This window comes from Odocoileus virginianus, chromosome X (genome assembly GCF_023699985.2).
Source record: "Odocoileus virginianus isolate 20LAN1187 ecotype Illinois chromosome X, Ovbor_1.2, whole genome shotgun sequence".
NCBI lineage: Eukaryota > Metazoa > Chordata > Mammalia > Artiodactyla > Cervidae > Odocoileus > Odocoileus virginianus.
The window spans coordinates 5,514,660-5,534,833 of NC_069708.1; the positions used below are offsets into that span (position 1 = coordinate 5,514,660).

A 20,174-nucleotide genomic window follows, 5' to 3' on the forward strand; every position below is an offset into this window, starting at 1 on the left:
CTGTGATTTATGTCAGAGAGTGTTTTGCCTATGTTTTCCTCTAGGAGTTTTATAGTTTATGGTCTTACGTTTAGACCTTTAATCCACTTTGAGTTTATTTTTGTGTATGGTGTTAGAAAGTTTTCTAGTTTCATTCTTTTACAAGTGGTTGACCAGTTTTCCCACCACCACTTGTTAAAGAGATTGTCTTTTCTCCATTGTATATTCTTGCCTCCTTTGTCAAAGATAAGGTGCCCATAGCTGCATGGATTTATCTCTGGGCTTTCTATTTTGTTCCATTTATCTATATTTCTCTCTTTGTGACAGTACCATACTGTCTTGATGACTGTAGCTTTGTAGTAGAGCCTGAAGTCAGGCAGGTTGATTCCTCCAGTTCCATTCTTCTTTCTCAAGATTGCATTGGCTATTCGAGGTTTTTTGTATTTCCCTACAAATTGTGAAATTATTTGTTCTAGTTCTGTGAAAAATACCATTGGTGGCTTGATAGGGATTGCATTGAGCCTATAGATTGTTTTGTGTAGTATACTCATTTTCACTATATTGATGCTTCCAATCCATGATCATGGTATCTTTGTCCATCTATTTGTGTCTTCTTTGATTTCTTCCACCAGTGTTTTGTAGTTTTCTATATATAGGTCTTTTGTATCTTTAGGTAGATATATTCCTAGGTATTTTATTCTTTTCGTTGCAGTGGTGAATAGGATTGTTTCCTTAATTTCTCTTTCTGTTTTCTCATTGTTAGTGTATAGGAATGCAAGGGATTTCTGTGTGTTAATTTTATATCCTGCAAATTTACTGTCTTCATTGATTAGCTCTAGTAATTTTCTGGTAGAGTCTTTAGGGTTTTCTATGTAGAGGATCATGTCATCTGCAAACAGCAAGAGTTTCACTTCTTCTTTTCCTATCTGGATTCCTTTTATTTCTTTTTCTGCTTTGATTGCTGTGGTCAAAACTTCCAAAACTATATTGAATAGTAGTGGTGAGAGTGAGCACCCTTGTCTTGTTCCTGACTTTAGGGGAAATGCTTTCAATTTTTCACCATTGAGGATAATGTTTGCTGTGGGTTTGTCATATATAGCTTTTATTATGTTGAGGTATGTTCCTTCTATGCCTGCTTTCTGGGTTTTTTTTTTAATCATAAATGGATGTTGAATTTTGTCAAAGGCTTTCTCTGCATCTACTGAGATAATCATATGGTTTTTAAAATTCAATTTGTCAATGTGGTGTATTATGTTGATTGATTTGCAGATATTGAGGAATCCTTGCATCCCTGGGATAAAGCCCACTTGGTCATGATGCATGATCTTTTTATATGTTGTTGGATTCTGTTTGCTAGAATTTTGTTAAGCATTTTTGCATCTATGTTCATCAGTGATATTGCCTTGTAGTTTTCTTTTTTGTGGCATCTTTATCTGGTTTTGGTTTTAGAGTGTTGGTGGCCTCATAGAATGAGTTTGGAAGTTTACCTTCCTCTGCAATTTTCTGGAAGAGTTTGAATAAGATAGGTGTTAGCTCTTCTCTAAATTTTTGGTAGAATTCAGCTGTGAAACCATCTGGTCCTGGGCTTTTGTTTGCTGGAAGATTTCTGATTACAGTTTCGATTGCTGTGCTTGTGATGGGTCTGTTAAGATCTTCTATTTCTTCCTGGTTCAGTTTTGGAAAGTTGTACTTTTCTAAGAATTTGTCCATTTCTTCAAAGCTGTCCATTTTATTGGCATATAGTTGCTGATAGTAGTCTCTTATGATCCTTTGTATTTCAGTGTTGTCTGTTGTGATCTCTCCATTTTCATTTCTAATTTTGTTGATTTGATTCTTCTCCCATTGTTTCTTGATGAGTGTGGCTAATTGTTTGTCAGTTTTATTTCTCTTCTCAAAGAACCAGCTTTTGGCTATGTTGATTTTTGCTATGGTCTCTTTTGTTTCTTTGGCATTTATTTCTGCCCTAATTTTTAAGATTTCTTTCCTTCTATTAACCATGGGGTTCTTCATTTCTTCCTTTTCTAGTTGCTTTTGGTGTTCAGGTCAGTTGCTCAGTCATGTCTGACTCTTTGCAACCCCATGAATCGCAGCACGCCAGGCCTCCCTGTCCATCACCAACTCCCAGAGCTTACTCAAACTCATGTCCATCGAGTCGGTGATACCATCCAGCCATCTCATCCTCTGTCGTCCCCTTCTCCTCCTGTCCCCAATCCCTCCCAGCATCAAGGACTTTTCCAATGAGTCAACTCTTTGCATGAGGTGGCCAAAGTATTGGCGTTTCAGCTTCAGCATCAGTCCTTCCAATGAACACCCAGGACTGATCTCCTTTAGGATGGACTGGTTGGATCTCCTTGTAGTCCAAGGGACTCTCAGGAGTCTTCTCCAGCACAGCAATTCAAAAGCATCAATTTTTCAGTGCTCAGCTTTCTTCACAATCCAACTCTCACATCCTACATGACCACTGGAAAAACTATAGCCTTGACTAGACGGACCTTTGTTGGCAATGTAATGTCTCTGCTTTTTAATATGCTGTCTAGGTTGGTCATAAATTTCCTTCCAAGGATTAAGCATTTTTTAATTTCATGGCTGCAATCACCATCTGCAGTGATTATGGATGGATATTTCCCATGAGGTGATGGGACCAGATTGCCATGATCTTCATTTTCTGAATGTTGAGCTTTAAGCCAAGTTTTTCAACTCTCCTCTTTTACTTTTGGTGTAGAGTTAGGTTATTTGTTTGACTTTTTTCTTATTTAAGTAAGCCTGTATTGCTATGAACCTTCCCCTTAGCACTGCTTTTACAGTGTCCCATGGGTTTGGGGTTGTTGTGTTTTCATTTCCATTCATTCCTATGCATATTTTGATTTCTTTTTTGATTTCTTCTGTTATTTGTTGGTTATTCAGCAGCGTGTTGTTCAGCCTCCATATGTTGGAATTTTTAATAGTTTTTCTCCTGTAACTGACATCTAATCTTACTGCATTGTGGTCAGAAAAGATGCTTGGAATGATTTCAATTTTCTTGAAATTACCAAGGCTAAATTTATGGCCCAGGATGTGATCTATCCTGGAGAAGGTTCCGTGTGCACTTGAGAAAAAGGTGAAATTCATTTTTGGGGGGTGAAATGCCCTATAGATATCAATTAGGTCTAACTGGTCTATTGTATCATTTAAAGTTTGTATTTCCTTGTTAATTTTCTGTTTAGTTGATCTATCCATAGGTGTGAGTGGGATATTAAAATCTCCCACTATTATTGTGTTATTGTTAATTTCCCCTTTCATACTTTTTAGCATTTGTCTTACATATTGTGGTGCTCCCATGTTGGGTGCATATATATTTATAATTGTTATATCTTCTTGTTGGGTTGATCCTTTGATCATTATGTAGTGTCCTTCTTTGTCTCTCTTCACAGCCTTTATTTGAAAGTCTATTTTATCTGATATGAGTATCGCTACTCCTGCTTTCTTTTGGTCTCTATTTGAATGGAATATCTTTTCCAGCCCTTCACTTTCAGTCTGTATGTGTCCCTTGTTTCGAGGTGGGCCTCTTGTAGACAACATATATAGGGGTCTTGTTTTGTATCCATTCAGCCAGTCTTTGTCTTTTGGTTGGGGCATTCAACCCAATAATTACATTTAAGGTAATTATTGATAAGTATGGTCCCATCACCATTTACTTTGTTGTTTGGGGTTCGAGTTTATACACCCTTTCTGTGTTTCCTGTCTAGAGAAGATTCTTTAGCATTTGTTGAAGAGCTGGTTTGGTGGTGCTGAATTCTCTGAGGTTTTGCTTGCCTGTAAAGCTTTTGGTTTCTCCTTAATATCTGAATGAGCTCCTTGCTGGGTACAGTAATCTGGGTTGTAGGTTATTCTCTTTCATTACTTTAAGTATGTCCTGCCATTCCCTTCTGGCCTGAAGAGTTTCTATTGAAAGATCAGCTGTTATCCTTAATGGAGTCCCCTTGTGTGTTATTTGTTGTTTTACCCTTGCTGCTTTTAATATTTGTTCTTTGTGTTTGATCTTTGTTAATTTGATTAATATGTGTCTTGTGATGTTTCACCTTGGGTTTATCCTGTTTGGGACTCTCTGGGTTTCTTGGACTTGGGTGACTATTTCCTTCCCCATTTTAGGGAAGTTTTCAACTATTATCTCTCAAGTATTTTCTCATGGTCTTTCTTTTTGTCTTCTTCTGGGACTCCTATGATTCGAATGTTGGGGTGTTTAACATTGTCCCAGAGGTCTCTGAGGTTGTCCTCATTTCTTTTAATTCTTTTTCTTTTTTCCTCTCTGCTTCATTTATTTCTACCATTCTATCTTCTGCCTCACTTATCCTATCGTCTGCCTCTGTTATTCTACTGTTGGTTCCCTCCAGAGTGTTTTTTATCTCATTTATTGCATTATTCATTATATATTGACTCTTTTTATTTCTTCTTGGTCCTTGTTAAACATTTCTTGAATCTTCTCAATTCTTGTCTCCAGGCTATTGATTTGTAACTCTGTTTTTTTTTTTTTTTTCAAGATTTTGGATCATTTTCACTATCACTATTTGGAATTTTTTATCAGGTAGATTCCCTATCTCTTCCTCTTTTGTTTGGTTTGGTGGGCATTTATCCTGTTCATTTAGCTGCTGAGTATTTCTCTGCCTTTTCATCTTGTTTATATTGCTGTGTTTGGTGTGGCCTTTCTGTATTCTGGCAGTTTGTGGTTCCTCTTTATTTGGGAGGTTCCTCTCTGTGGGTGGGGTTGGATGGGTGGCTTGTTACGGTTTCCTGGTTAGGGAAGCTTGTGTCAGTGTTCTAGTGGGTGAAGCTGGATTTCTTCTCTCTGGAGTGCAAGTGTCCAGTAGTGCGTTTCGAGATGTTAGTGAGTTTGGTGTGACTTGGGGCAGCCTGTATATTGAAGCTCAGGGCTATGTTCCTGTGTTGCTTGAGAATACACATGGTATATCTTGCTCTGGAACTTGCTGGCCCTTGGGTGGTGCTTGGTTTCAGTGTAGGTATGGAGGCTTTTGATGAGCTCCTATCAATTAATGTTCCCTGGAGTCAGGAGTTCTCTGGTGTTCTCAGGATTTGGACTTAAGCCTCCTGCCTCTGGTTTTCAGTCTTATTCTTACAGTAGCCTCAAGACTCCTCCATCTATACAGAACCGATCATAAAACATCTAGGTTAATGACGGAAAGTTTCTCCACAGTGAGGGACACCTGGAGAGGTTCACAGAGTTACATGGAGAAGAGAAGAGGGAGTGAGGGAGATAGAGGTGACCAGGAGGAGCAGAGGGGATTTCAAAAGGGGAGAGAGCAAGCTAGCCAGTAACCACTTCCCTATGTGCTCTCCACAGTCTGGGTCCCTCAGAGATGTTAATGGAGTTACACAGAGAAGAAAAGAGGGAGAAAGGAGACAGAGGTGGCCAGGAGGATAAAAGGGGGAATCAAAAGGAGAGAGACAGTTCCAGCCAGTAATCAGTTCCCTAAGTGTTCTCTACAGCCTGGAACACACAAAGAGATTCACAGAGTTGGGTAGGGAAGAGAAGAGGGAGGGAGGAGATAGAGGCAACTTGGTGGAGAAAAAGGAGAGTCAAAAGGAATAGAGAGCAATCAAGCCAGTAATCTCGCTCCCAGGTAAAAATGGGTACTGAAGATTGGGTTCTTAAAGATACAAAATTGATAACAAATACCAAAAAGCAAAGATTAAAAATCTAGAGTAAAGATTAGATTCTCCAAAATGCAATATTTTTAAAAAGTCACAAAAATTATAATATGAAGTTTGCTTTAAAAATAGGGGGGTTTTTTTGCAAGGTAATAGTAGGTTATAAAAATGAAAATTAAAGGAGTAATAGAGGACTTAAAATTTTTTAAAAATCAATTTAAAAATTATAATAGTAACAATATATCTAGGACTTTCTCTGGAGCTGTTGTGGACAGTGTGAGGTCAGTTCATTTTCAGATAGTTCCTTGATCCGGCTTATACTTCTCAAGATCTATAGGCCCCTTCCTAAGTAGTCGGTTCTAACTGCAGGGTTTTAATCGATTGCACCTGTCACTTCCAAAGCGGTTCCCTCTGTTTATTTTAGCTTCTTCTGTTTGCTGGTCTCTTCAGTGTCTAATTTCCACCCTGACACAAGGGGGCGAAGGTGGTCACTTTTTTAGGCTCACTTGTTCAGCTGTGCTGTGGGGAGGGAGGAGCACTGCAAACAAACATGACTGGTATGTGTGGGGCGTGCTCGCAGGGTCTGGGCCACACTAGGTTTGCCCCTGTTCACGGCATGTGTGCTTTCCCAGTCTACACTGCTCAGGCTCTAGGTTGCTCTGCTGGGAACTGTCTGGGGCAGGCCCTGGGTTGCGTGCACTTCCCAGGTCTAAGCTGCTCAGGTTCAGGTTCTCAGGTACTCCACAAAGGCGCAGACTTGGTTGGACCTGCGTTTTGTGCCCTTCCCAGGTCCGAGCAGCTCAAGTGACCAGGTGCTTGGTGAGCTGCAGTCACCCCCAGTTGGAGGTTGCGTCTTATCGCCTCCCCTGTACCAGCTGCTTGGTTTTCTGGGTATACAATGGGCACACCTTCTCAGGTGTGCCATGTGTCTCTTCTGGGGAGCTGATCTCTGGCTGTGACCCTCCCGGCGGGTGTCAACCATCCATAATCCCAAGAAGTCTTGGTTAGCAACGAAGCCTGCTTGCAGTTTCATAGAGGATGACTCTCTGGGGCCACGATTGCCCCCTTCCGGCTCTGGTTGCCCTCGCCTGCCTGTCTCCGGCAGAGGATGGGCCAGTCTGCAGCCGGCTAGCTCTGCTCAGTCCTTTGTTCTGTGAGCGGGCCTGGCGGTGTCTTAGGTTAAGGCTTTTTAAGGGATAGCTATCCCACAGTCTGCGTTGCTATTTCAAGTTAGTTCCCTCAGATTGGCCTCAGGGCACTCAGGCTTGATCCTTACCCTAAGCAATGCAGCCCATGCCTCCCTGCCCAGCCCTTGCTTGCTAGTGGCAGATGCGAGTGTCTGGGCTGCTTCTCCACTGGGAGTTGCCCTTAGGCATGTAATCTGTGGGTTTTATTTATTTATTTATTTATTTATTTATTTATTTATTTTTCCTCCTAGTTATGTTGCCCTCTGAGATTCCAAGGCTCACCACAGACCCACTGGTGAGAGTATTTCCTGGTGTTTGGAAACTTCTCTCTTTTTTAAGACTCCCTTCCCAGGATGGATCTCCATCCCTACCTCTTTTGTCTCCCTTTTTATCTTTTATATTTTGTCCTACCTCCTTTCGAAGACAATGGGCTGCCTTTCTAGGTGCCTGATGTCCTCTGCCAGCATTCAGAAGTTGTTTTGTGGAATTTGCTCAGCATTCAAATATTCTCTCAATGAATTTGTGGGGGAGAAAGTGGTCTCCCCATCCTATTACTCCACCATCTTAGGACCACCCCTCGAAACATGGGATCTTAATTCCACAACCAGGATTTGAACTCACACCCCTTGCATTGGAAGCACAGTTTTGGTTTTTTATAATTTGAACTTTTATTTTTTGCGTGGGGATAGCCGATTAACAATATTGTGACAGTTTCAGATGAAAAGTGAAGGGACTCATCCATACATATACATGTATATACTCTCCCCCAAACTCTACTACCATCAATATTGCCACATAACACATAACCAAAATAATTAAGAGAGATAAAGGAGAGAAAGAGATAATGCTCAGTAACCATATGATCATCTGCATGTGCAAATTCAGACACCCTCAAGTCATCAAGGGCTTACAAGATTATCAGGTGCTATCCTTCTATGTAGAAAGTAAATACTTTATTCTTTTTAATTAAAATATTTATTTTTATTTATTTTTGGCTGCTCTGGGTCTTAGATGTGACATTCAGGATCTTTGTTGCCACATACAGGCTCTTTAGTTGTGGCATATGAAAGTTTTAGTTGTGGCACTTGAACTCTTAGTTCTGGTATGTGGGATCCAGTTACCTGACCAGGGATCGAACCTGGGCCCCCTGCACTGGGAGCACAGAGTCTTAACCACTGGACCAATAGGAGGGTCCTGAAAGTAAACATTTTAGAACTACCCTAAATGTGGTGGCTCAGAAAGTAAAGAATTCACCTGCAATGTGGAAGTCCTGGATTCGATCTCTGGGTTTGGTACATCCCCTGGAGGAGAGCAACCCACTCCAGGATTCTTGCCTGGAGAATCCCCATGGACAGAGGAGCCTGTCAGGCTACAGTCCATGGGGTTGCAAAAAATAGGACATGACTGAGTGACTAAGCACACACCCAAAATCTGGTTGAAGAGAATGAATATATCAGCTCTTTTTCTCTGACAGCATAACATCTGTCCTGAGTTCCTTGGTTTCTGCTGCATTTTCCTAATCTTACATCACTTTTGGGACTGAGTCCCGTTTTCTCCCAGATTTGCTAGAGGGTAACCGCTCAAGTGTTCGTAGGAATATACATTTCCCAGGAAGTCTTTAATCAAGCGACAGAAGCTGATATCGGAACTCCATGAAGGAGGACTGTGGAGACAGTGACTCCTGATTATGGTGGTCACCCAAAGAGGTATCTTACATCAGTAGAAAGAGCCGTCCCAGGCTGTGGTAAATGTAGTGGGGATGCTGAGAAAGAGGAATCCAGAAGGACTCGAGTTGCATCCCCACTGCCTGTTTTTGGAGGCCTTTATGGACTACAATCACATGAGGGTCACCCTGACTTCCAACTTGGAATTCTCAAGGAGACTAGGACCTTGATGTAAGACAAGCAGCTTCATAAAGCAGACAGTGGAGTTACAGGATTCATTATGTGTCAATGTGAGGACATGAAAGTGGACTCACAGTAGCACACACTGCATCAAAGGAGGCCCTGGAAAATCTCTGTCACTGTGGTCCCCAGGAAGCTCTGGGCACAGATGGCAGGTTGATTTCAGTCTGGAAATTCTCAGTGAGGTGAGGCCTCTGTCTAATAGGATCAGCCTAGTTTAGTGGGTTGATGAACCTGAGCCCAAGCAGGACCTCAGATGACAATGCTGAGTGTTAGAGGGGACCCCTGGAGAGGGAGCCAAACAGCATTCTGTAAATTCTTAGCTCTGAGAGACCCAGAAGAGCTACTTCTGAGTGGTCCCCTCATTCCACCTGTGTGATCTCAGGGACGGCAAGGCCTTCTCTAGCAGGATAGGGCTGCAGAGGGGTGTCATCTTGACCATAACCAGACTTAAGGTGAGGACAATCAGTGCTAATGAGAGGATCTCTCCCCGAAAGAGGGAGGCTTACAGAGTGGCGCCTCTCCTGACAAGCAGAGATGCTCAGAGCAGTGCCCTGATTCCCTCCACTAGGGACTTGGGAAGGTGAGGGCTTTGTTTGGGGGCTGGAGGACTTGGGTTCATAGAAGGAGGCGTTCAGGGCTCTGATAAACTGCACGCGGAGGACCCTGAGAGAGAATCCCGGGACGGATGAATATTGAGCTACTGGGGTTCCCGTAGCACGCTGCCCCTGTCGTCGTCCCTGGGAGACCTCACGTAGGACCTTACGCAGCTCCCCTCCACTTCCGCTTTGAAGGCGAGAAGCTCGACCGATAGCCGCAGCGACCGTTTGGCGGAGAGTTAGTGTCCAGGACTCGTTCGGAACCAAGGTGAGGACCTGAATGTAGCTGAAGGAGCTTTCCCAACCCTCCCAGTAATAAAAGTGACCCATCCACATCCCACCCCTGTGATATGGCTCTTGTGGGCCCCTCAGAGCTATCGGCTGAATGCGGTCTAGCGTCTCAGGTGAAGGCGTTGGTCTGTGGGGGTAGGCCCGGATTCTACCCTCGAAGGAGCTCTAGGTCCTAGATAACGGCCCTGAGGGTCGAAGAGCAGACTTCGACACTGCAAGGGGGCCACACTGAGCGGCCCCCCTGCACTCAGCTCTAAGAGGCCCCAGGTGGAGCTGGCCGATTGTGGTGCCCCCTGTTGTCCACAGGAGGTGGTCCTGGGGAATTGAGAGCCTTGCCCTAACAGAATAAAACCAGTTCAACAAAGGGAGCTAGTCCCCAACATGATTCATGGTTGTGACGCTGAGTGAGGTTGGGGGCTACCTCCTTAAGAAACGGGGCCGCATAAAGCACCAGGCCTGGGAGAATCAGGCATTTTGACATGACACTTCCCGGGACATCTCAGGGAAGTGAGTGACCAAGTCAAAGGAGGCAGCCTCAGGTTGACAGGGGAGGGTTTCAGATTTGCGAGGAGTCATGGTGAGAACCTCGGAGGCTGTGGGGATGTTCCACACCACATCATTCAGACCAAATCCTCCCTGTCGTCATCCCTGGCAGACCTCAAGAATACATGTCGGTCCCCACTGTGGTCATCTAAGGAAGTGGTCAGCAGAGGGAGAAATCTTAGACCCTGTCATGAGTCAAAAGTAGACCTTGGTTACTTCTATGTCCCGGCTATTGTAAATAGTGCTGCAGTGAACATTTGAGTACAAGTGTGTTTCAGTTAGTTTCCTCAGGATATATGCCTAGTAGTGGTACTGTTGGCTCATGTGATAGTTTTATTCCTAGTTTTTTATGCAGAGTGAATTAAGTCAGAAAAAGGAAAGCCAATATTGTATATTAACACATATACATGGATTTCAGAAAGCTGGTACTGATGAACCTATTTGCAGGGCAGCAGTGGAGTTGCAGACATAGAGAACAGACTCGTGGACACTGGGGGAAAGAGAGGGAGGGACAGACTGAGGGAGTAACATTGAAAACACACACATTACCATATGTAAAATAGATAACCAGTGGAATTAGTCGTATGACACAGAGAGCTCAAACCGAGTGCTCTGTGATAGCTTAGAGGAGTAGGATGGGCTGGGAGTTGGGAGGGAACTTCAAGAGGGAGGGGACATACAGTATACCTATGGCTGATTCATATTGATGTGTGGCTGAAACAAACACAATACTGTAAAGCAATTATCCTCCCATTAATAGTAAATAAATTTAATTATGAAAAGAGATAGAGAAGCAAAAAGATATTATAGACCTTGAAATGGATCTTGTGTGGGACCACAGGGACATCAACCTGCCTGTAATAGCACCTGTTCTTAAAAGACTGTTTGGTAAGATAAGGTCATCTTACTTCCTCCTGTTGGGACACAGGCTGATTGGGTTTTACTATCTCACAGGCATCAATTCAGGAGAAAGGGGAGCTTCTCTGCCAGGAGCCCAATTGAGGAACCTGAGTGAGTACTCAGTGCATTTATCCCATCCCTTGAATTTCAGCCCAGGAAATCTCAGGGAAGGGCTGTGAGGTTGAGCATCTACTTCACTGCTTTATACCAAGTCTAGGGGAGGGGAAATGTCTAGTCTGAAGGTGCAGCCACCAGTCAGCAAATGGAGAATAATGCCCAACATTTTAAGGAGCCAAGGTAAGGACCATGAATGATGATCCCAGTGAACTCAGGGTAGAAAAGACCCTACTAAGCTCTCAGCACTGGGTATCCCCTGGGAGGGAGGTAGACTGAGGCATCCCTTCACTTGCTTCTGGATCATGTGGTGGTCTAAACTGTCAACATCAGGGTAGCAGAGGGAAGGATGCCCAGGCTCCGCCAGGATTTGATGTGATAATACTAAAGATGAGCTGAGAGGACCGCAATGCCGGTAAATCCAAAGCAGGGCTGAGAGAATGCAGAGGGAAAATCTAAGGCCTCTGATCCTCCTCTGGGGGATTTTGTGGGGACAGCTGAGCACGAAACAGGAGCCTTGTGGGTTCCTCAGGCAGTGTCCTCAAGGACACCTGCAGAGGCGGCCTTTGATAAAGTCAAGTTGGAATGTCCCCATTTTAAGTTGCTCACATCGACTCATTCTCCATCCTCCAGGTGCACCAATCTCCTGTCCTTTGACCCAGACTCCTGCCTGTAGTTCCTGTCCACGGCCATCATGCCCCGTAGGCAGAAGAGTAAGGTCCGTGGTCATGAGACACGTCACCAGGCCCGGGCTGAGACCCAGGGTCTTCATGATCAAGCCACCACATCTAGGGGAGAAGAGACCACCTCCTCCTCCCCGCCTGATTTAGAGAGCGTTCCCTCAAGCTCCTCAGCTGCTGGCACCCCGAAGGTGCCTCAGGGAGTGCAAGGCACCACCAGTGCTGCTGCAGGTGCTATACCCAAAAGATCTGGTGTCGGTGGCAAAGCACGCTCAAGAGCTGGTGCACGTGGCAAAGCACGCTCAAGATCTGGTGTAGATGCCGAGGGCCAAGTTCAGGAAGGTGAAAATTCCTCCCAGGCCTTAGCTGCTGCTGAGAGCTCTCAAACAGATCTTCTGACCAGAAAGGCAGACATGTTGGTACAGTACATGCTGTTTAAGTATAAGGTGAGGGAGCTCATTAAGAGGTCTGAAATGCTGAAGGTTATCCACAGAAGGTACAGGGAGCAATTCCCTGAGATCCTTAGCAGGGCCTCTGAGTACATAGAGATGGTGTTTGGCCTGGTGCTGAAGGAAGTCAGGCCCAACAGTCACTCCTATACCCTGGTGAGCAATGTAGATATCATCGACAGTGAGTCTATGAGAGGTGATTGGGGGCTGCCGAAGAATGGTCTTCTGATGCCTCTGCTGGGTATCATCTACCTCAATGGCCACCGCGCCTCTGAGCAGGATGTCTGGAAGTTCCTGAGTATTCTGGGCATCTATGATGAAAGAAGGCACTTCATTTTTGGAGACACCAGGAAGTTATCACAGAAGATCTGGTGCGGGAAGGGTACCTGGAGTACCACCAGGTGCCAGGCAGTGATCCCCCTCGCTATGAGTTCCTGTGGGGTCCTAAAGCACTCACAGAAAACTGCAAGATGAAAGTCCTGGAGTTTTTGACGAAGGTCAATGATTTGATCCCCAATGCCTTACTGCCGCATTATGAGGAGGCTTGGAGAGAGGAGGTAGAGAGCGCCAGAGCCAGAGCTGCAGCCACTGCTGGCCCTTCTGCCTCAGCCAGTGCTGGCCCTCCTGCCTCAGCCAGACCTGGCACTTCTGCTGCAGCCAGGGCTGGCACTTCGGCCTTGGCTAGGGCTGACATGTCTGCCAGGGCCAGGCCTGGTCCTTCTGTCTCAGCCAGTGCTGGCCCTTTGGCCTCAGCCAGTGCTGGCCCTCCTGCCTCAGCCAGACCTGGCACTTCTGCTGCAGCCAGGGCTGCCACTTCGGCTGCAGCCAGGGCTGACGTGTCTGCCACGGCCAGGCCTGGCCCTTCTGCCTCAGCCCATGCTGGCCATCCTGCGTCGGCCAGGCCTGGCCCTTATGCCTCTGCCAGGCCTGACCCTTCTGCCTCGGCCAGTTCTGGCCCTTCTGCCTCAGCCAAACCTGGCACTTCTGGTGCAGCCAGGGCTGGCAGTTTGGCCTCAGCCAGGGATGAGATGTCTGCCAGGACCAAGCCTGGCCCTTCTGCCTCAGCCAGGCCTGGCCCTTCTGCCTCAGCCAGGCCTGGCCCTTCTATCTCAGCCAGTGCTGGCCCTTCTGCCTTGGCCAGACCTGGCACTTCTGATGCAGCCAGGGCTGGCACTTCGGCCTCGGCCAGGGCTGACATGTCTGCCAGGGCCAGGCCTGGCCCTTCTGCCTCGGCCAGACCTGGCACTTCTGATGCAGCCAGGGCTGGCACTTCGGCCTCGGCTAGGGCTGACATGTCTGCCAGGGCCAGGCCTGGTCCTTCTGTCTCAGCCAGTGCTGGCCCTTCTGCCTCAGCCAGTGCTGGCCCTTCTGCCTCAGCCAGTGCTGGCCCTTCTGCCTTGGCCAGTGCTGGCCCTTCTGCCTCAGCCAGACCTGGCACTTCTGGTGCAGCCAGGGCTGGCACTTCACCCTCGGCCAGGGCTGACATGTCTGCCAGGGCCAGGCGTGGCCCTTCTGCCTCGGCCAGACCTGGCACTTCTGATGCAGCCAGGGCTGGCACTTCGGCCTCAGCCAAGGCTGACATGTCTGCCAGGGCCAGGCCTGGCCCTTCTGCCTCGGCCAGACCTGGCACTTCTGATGCAGCCAGGGCTGGCACTTCGGCCTCGGCTAGGGCTGACATGTCTGCCAGGGCCAGGCCTGGTCCTTCTGTCTCAGCCAGTGCTGGCCCTTCTGCCTCAGCCAGTGCTGGCCCTTCTGCCTCAGCCAGTGCTGGCCCTTCTGCCTTGGCCAGTGCTGGCCCTTCTGCCTCAGCCAGACCTGGCACTTCTGGTGCAGCCAGGGCTGGCACTTCACCCTCGGCCAGGGCTGACATGTCTGCCAGGGCCAGGCCTGGCCCTTCTGCCTCGGCCAGACCTGGCACTTCTGATGCAGCCAGGGCTGGCACTTCGGCCTCGGCTAGGGCTGACATGTCTGCCAGGGCCAGGCCTGGTCCTTCTGTCTCAGCCAGTGCTGGCCCTTTGGCCTCAGCCAGTGCTGGCCCTTCTGCCTTGGCCAGTGCTGGCCCTTCTGCCTCAGCCAGACCTGGCACTTCAGCCTCAGCCAGGGCTGAGATGTCTGCCAGGACCAAGCCTGGCCCTTCTGCCTCAGCCAGGCCTGGCCCTTCAGCCTCAGCCAGTGCTGGCACTTCTGGTGCAGCCAGGGCTGGCACTTCGGCTTCAGCCAGGGCTGACATGTCTGCCTCAGCCAGGCCTGGCCCTTCTGTCTCAGCCAGTGCTGCCCCTTCTGCCTCAGCCAGTGCTGCCCCTTCTGGTGCAGGCACGGCTGGCACTTCTGGTGCAGGCAGGGCTGACACTTCGGCCTCGGCCAGGGCTGACATGTCTGCCAGGGCCAGGCCTGGCCCTTCTGCCTCAGCCAGTGCTAGCACTTCTGCCTCGGTCCACTCCAGGACCACATCCAACCGCTCATCTCACCCCTAGTATAGTCTGAAGCCCGCTCTTCACTTTGTGGTTGTAAAAGCCTGTCAACCTGTGTTCCTAATATGCATCAATAACTTGTTGACTTTCCCCCATAATTTTCAGTATTACTTTTTTCAACAGAAACTTTATTTAGTTTAATGATAGAAGTATATTAATTACATGGGTACACACTGTTTGCTGTTTGTTAAATTTAGGAGTAAGAGTTTTGTTTTTTGAAATACATATTGGAAATCCTTAAATCACTTGTGATCCAGGATGAGAATAACATCACTTTAGGATAAGAATATGCTTAGAAATGTGAAAGACACCACACTAAGAGAGGCTCAGAACATTGATACATAAATAGAGATATAGCTGAAAGTTAGTCAGTTTTTGGTTTGCTTTACTCTCTGTTTAGTCTCCCTTTTTGTAAAGGTATAAGATATATACTTGGATCTGCTTATGGTTTTCAAGAATGTTTGAGAATATAAATTATAGCAAATGATTTATTTGTGGCTCTTCTTTTACACAAACATTAATTGAGCATGTGCTTCAAAGAAGTCTTTCAGGCCTGTACTGACGCGGTTTAGTCAAGTAAACTCCCAGTCTGCCCATTCAATTATAGTTTCCAGGGAAGCTGTCATTCTGTGGAAGAGGCTGAGATGCTCTCTACCTCAAGAAGAACAAGAAAGAAGCAGGGTAAAGAGGGGGTGGAGAGAATATATTACTTTGGTGTCATTGCTAAGCAGAATTTTGGCTGATTGCAGAGGTGGGGTCATTTTTGTTTTTCTTTCAGTTAGAACGCTGCATAGTACCTGATACCTGTTAGATACAAAAAGAAAAAAAAGAATACCAGCTGATGTAATCCCAGCTGATTATCTGAGGTCAAGATAATCATAGTAATAACAGCCATTGCCCTTAATGTCTCAGTAGAGTCAAGCACCATGACAGATGCTTTCTGTAAATACATATATTCCATCAGTCCAGCAAGACAGGGCTCACCAAACACAGTTCACAATGGAGAGCCTCAGGCTTATAGAGATAGTGTTTGATTTTTGTCGAAATACTTCAGGCTGGTCAATGACAGAGCTAGGACTAGACTCCTGCTCTACACTACTGTAGCATACATACTGTTCTTCTCCCACGACCCTGAGACACACCCTTGTCTTTTCTTTTAAACCAGTATATTTAATATTTGACATTTCATTTTCTTTTTCTTATTTATTTATTTGGCTGTGGTGGATCTTATTTGCGGCATGTGGGGTCTACTTCCCTGACCAGGGATCAAACCTGGGCCCCCTGCATTGGGAGCCTGGGGTACTAGCCACTGGACCACTAGGAAAGTCCCCACCCTGTATGTTTTATTTCAGTGTTTTTCCCAATACTTCAAAATTTGTCCTAGGTGATAAAAAAAGAATGCCCTTGTGCTCAAGCTCCTGGATCAGAATGTGTAGCCAGAGCGGTAAGAATACCAAATGCATTTAACCAGAAATATGTATCCCTTATTCATTACTCATAGATAAATGAGACAATATTCGGTGCCAGCATAAGCATGTACGTTGGCCATAGTAGATAACTTCTGAAGACCAAGGGCTCTCCATATCATGCTTACAGTCTCTTGCTGGTAGAAAGTATATCTATCAGAAGAGAAATAACATGATAACCTTCACCTGACTGATAAGGAGATAGATTGATGTAGTTTTTTTACCTGATGGGTGACCACCTGTCCTGGGACTCCTGCTATGGGCTATAGCTTCTCCACCTCCCAGCACTCCTAGGAGAGAGACCCATTCTCTGTAGCACTGCAGAGCAAACACAGCTCAAGAGTTTGCAGAGATGTATAATTTCCCCAGGAGCCTTTAGTGCAAGATACAGAAAGCAAGATGAGGACCCCATGTAGGAGGATTGAGGAGAGCAACACCCCAGAATATGAGGGGGGGGAGGTCACTGGAACAGCATTCCCGACTCCTCTCAGACACACAGAATCTCAGAACTGTTAAGCAAAGCACAGCCTCGCTTATTCCTCAGGCTTCTCAGAGATCTAAGAAACTTGGTGTTGGGGCAGAGTTCTGAGGTCGGATAGGAGTGAGTATCAGTCTCTCAGAATTGACGGTGATTAACCTGAATGAGGGTGATAGAAAGACCCAGCCACAACAGTAGCAACCTGTAAAGACCTGTCCTCATTGGCAAGCCCATAAAGTCCAGAAAAATCCAGGCTGCTGTAGCTAATGCTTTCAGCTCAGGTCCTGGGAAGGTGAGGACATTGGGAATCAGCAGAGTCCTCAGCCTCAGATCAGCAGAGAATAGAACCCCAGGAAGGGTGCAAAGTGAGGACCCAGGATGTGGACATGGAAGCCCCTCAACTCACAGCCAACAGGGCTACACTTAGTCCCTCCTCTCCAGTGAGCCCTGGGAAGCATAGGTAAGTGCTGGCCAGCTCAAGGGCCCCCTGACTTCTGCATGGAGGGTGTCAAGGAGATGTGGACATTGATTTATAGGCTGGCTCTTCATCAGAGCGTGGAAATCCCAGGCATGACATTTGCACAGTCCTGTATGAGGAGTGGAGCAGCCACCTACCCCGTTACAGATAAATTCTTAGAGAGTCTTGCAAATGTAATGGGCCCTGGGAGGGAACAGGCAGGGCTTTCAGACTAGGTTTATCCCTCATTTTCTGAAGGCGAATGGCTTCAGGGCCTTACAAGTCCTTGGACTAGTGCAGGAGGCCCCATTCAGTTGAGGTCAGGTACCCAGTTCCGAACAGGAGTCAACTGATGGCACTGGCTGACAATGAAGGATTCCCTCCCAGAAGGAAGGGGGCCACAGAGGGCCCTGTTAGGCCTGAGATTCTGCCACTTAGGCCTGGTTATGTGGTGAGTCCTACTCACTTCCTCGCAGAGGATCACATGGACATAACGAACCTCATCCTGATCAAAGGGAGCAGCCACAGCTCAGCAGAAGGATGATTTCCAGGTTGTGCCAGAAGTCAAGGTAAGGAACCTGAAGACTGAAAAGACCACCTGCCTCAAAACAGTGGGGGCAGAACATATTCCTTCCACTACCGTTAGCCTTGGAAGACCACGGGCTGGGTGGGCCGTGAGGCAAATTCCACTTCTACCTTAAGAGTCTCAGGGAATTGGGGGCCTGATTGGAGAAGCATTAAGGCAATTCAGGGAATATTACCAGGTTATTTTCAAGTCAGATTGAGGATGGTAAAGAATGTGGGAGCACACATACCAGGATGTCCACATACAATCCTCCCTACTGTCAGGCTAGAAGGCTCCAGGCAGAGTTGTCAGGCCAAGGGGCCCTTCAGTTCTGACCAAGGAGTAGCAGGAAAATTAGGGTTTTGTTCTCGTGGTGGTGATCCCATGTTAACAAGGGGGAATCTTGGGCTTGGCTGAGAGTCAAAATTTGGGACCCTGATTTGGGACCGTGAGAGGAATCATCTGTCATCCTCAACCAGCTTCCAGAGCTTCCATTCTTGTGAGACTATTGGCAGGCATGGCTAGTTCAGGCCACCCTTATTTCTTCCTCCAAGCTCACAGGAAGGTATGGGTCTTACTATGATGAGATAGGCCTGAGATCAAGAAGGAGGGGATTCCCCAGGCCCCACCAGAATTCAAATTGTGGAGCCGGAGTAGAGACTGAGGGGTCTACCCATCCCTGAACAGGGGGGACAAAAGAGAGTCATGCCCTACCCTTTGATGTCAGTTCTAGAAGATCAGGGCATGGCTGTAAGTGCTCTCCCTAACTTCTTTATATCACGCCTTTTTGTTATTATTGAATTGCTAAGTCGTGTCTGACACATTTGTGACCCCATGGACTGTAGCCCACGAGGCCCCTCTGTCCATGAGATTTTCCAGGGAAGAATTCTGAAGTGGGTTGCCATTTCCTCCTCCAGGGGATCTTCCCGACCCAGGGATCAAATCTATGTCTCCTGCGGTTTCTGTACCACAGGCCGTACCATTGAGCCACCAGGGAAGCCCTGTATCAGGCGTAAGGAAGGTCAGATCTTTGTTGGAAAGTGCAGCCACCAGTCATGAGAAAGGAGGGATATGGTGCTTGCCAGGCACTGCAGTAGATACTTTACAGTTAGCACCAAGGCCACCAGTCCTTCCAGACCAGGCTTGGCACACTCCATTCACAGTTAAAAAGCTGAGGCACTCTTCAGTTTAATAATGTGACAAATTTCCCATGGCTGGTAAGTGACAGTGATGGTTGTAGGCCATTGATTTGAGTTCATCTAAAGTTCACCCTTTCACTCCTGCAAGCCTGAGCTGACCTTATGCCCTTAATTCCCTTTTTATTCTCATTACTGTGAAATGTATCTGAAGCAATAAGAAGAGGGACTCTCATGTCCAACTATTATACTGTAATACATAGCCAGAGCAATAATAATAATAATAAAAGCAAAATATATGTGACATATGAAGAGAGGAAAAAGATACTATTCACTGACAATAGGATCATCTATCCATACACACTAGGTCTCGGATAAGCTTAAAAGATCTGAAAGCTTTAAAGATTCAGATAAGCTCAAAAGATCAGGATTCAAAAAAAAAAATCATCTCAGTCATTTCTTTGTATAAAGACATATCTATTAGATCTAAAATATAAAGTTTATTTATTAGAACAGAGGTTGCCTGAGAAGTCTGGCTGAAGGAGAGAAAGGACAGGTTACCATGTTTTGTTTCTCTCACAGGTCTCTACCTGGACCCCGTTACTTATGCCATGGATTTCCCATCTCTTATCACTCCTAGGACAGGGACTCCTTCTCTGCAAGGTTTGGAGTAGGGAAACTGCTCAGGGCTTTTCAGGGAGGCAGCATTTCCCAAGTCTCTAAGGGACAAGGGCCTATAGGAGGACACCGTGCACCTGGACTGAGGAAAGCAACACCCCAGATTATTAGGTGTAAGAAGGCTCCAGGCAGAGCCCTCAAGCTGAACATCTCCTATACTGTGTTGTCACAGTATAGTTGTCAGGGTTTGAGACCTTAGGTCTAAGGAGGGCAATCTCAGGTCACAGAAGGAATTGTCAGATATATATGTGAAGCCCCTTGAACGGAAAGAAATAGCCACCCAGAATCACTGGGGTTCTGTAGCATCCAGTTCATGATATCAGCCCTTGGAGGTCCTGAATTCCATCATAGGATGAGGGAGAGAGAGCACTACTGCCATGGGTAGGACACATTCCAGAACCAAGTCCACCAGCTCCCCCCACATAGTGACATCCAGGGCAGATCTTTCATCTTGTGATTGAAAAGAGAAATAAGTATTCCAAGTAGCTGAGTGCCAAGGTAGAGCTGAAGGGAACACATTTTATGTCTTTTTTTGTTCTTGCTTGACCTCAGTAACTGGGAGATGTATCTTTTTCTGTTTAGGGCTTTCTTTCTGATACTCTTAAAATACTATTCCTTATAATTGAAGGTTTAT

General features: G+C 46.4%; 2 protein-coding genes across 2 annotated transcripts in view; both read left to right on the top strand.

Moving 5' to 3' along the window:
- LOC110123266 (uncharacterized) overlaps nt 1-13,128 on the top strand; it is a gene marked incomplete at its 3' end in the record, with an annotated part of 58,513 nt that extends 45,385 nt beyond the window's left edge. Inside the window, 5 exon segments of the mRNA XM_070461787.1 lie at nt 6,412-6,538; nt 9,099-9,296; nt 9,508-9,580; nt 11,837-12,641; nt 12,644-13,128. Of these exon segments, the coding sequence (XP_070317888.1) occupies nt 6,412-6,538; nt 9,099-9,296; nt 9,508-9,580; nt 11,837-12,641; nt 12,644-13,128 (1,688 nt within the window).
- Nucleotides 9,495-20,174, top strand: part of LOC110123275 (melanoma-associated antigen B2-like) — a 64,858-nt gene continuing 54,178 nt past the window's right edge. Inside the window, exon 1 of the mRNA XM_070461844.1 lies at nt 9,495-9,580. The gene's annotated coding sequence lies outside the window, so the exon portion shown is untranslated. The remainder of the gene's footprint in view (nt 9,581-20,174) is intronic.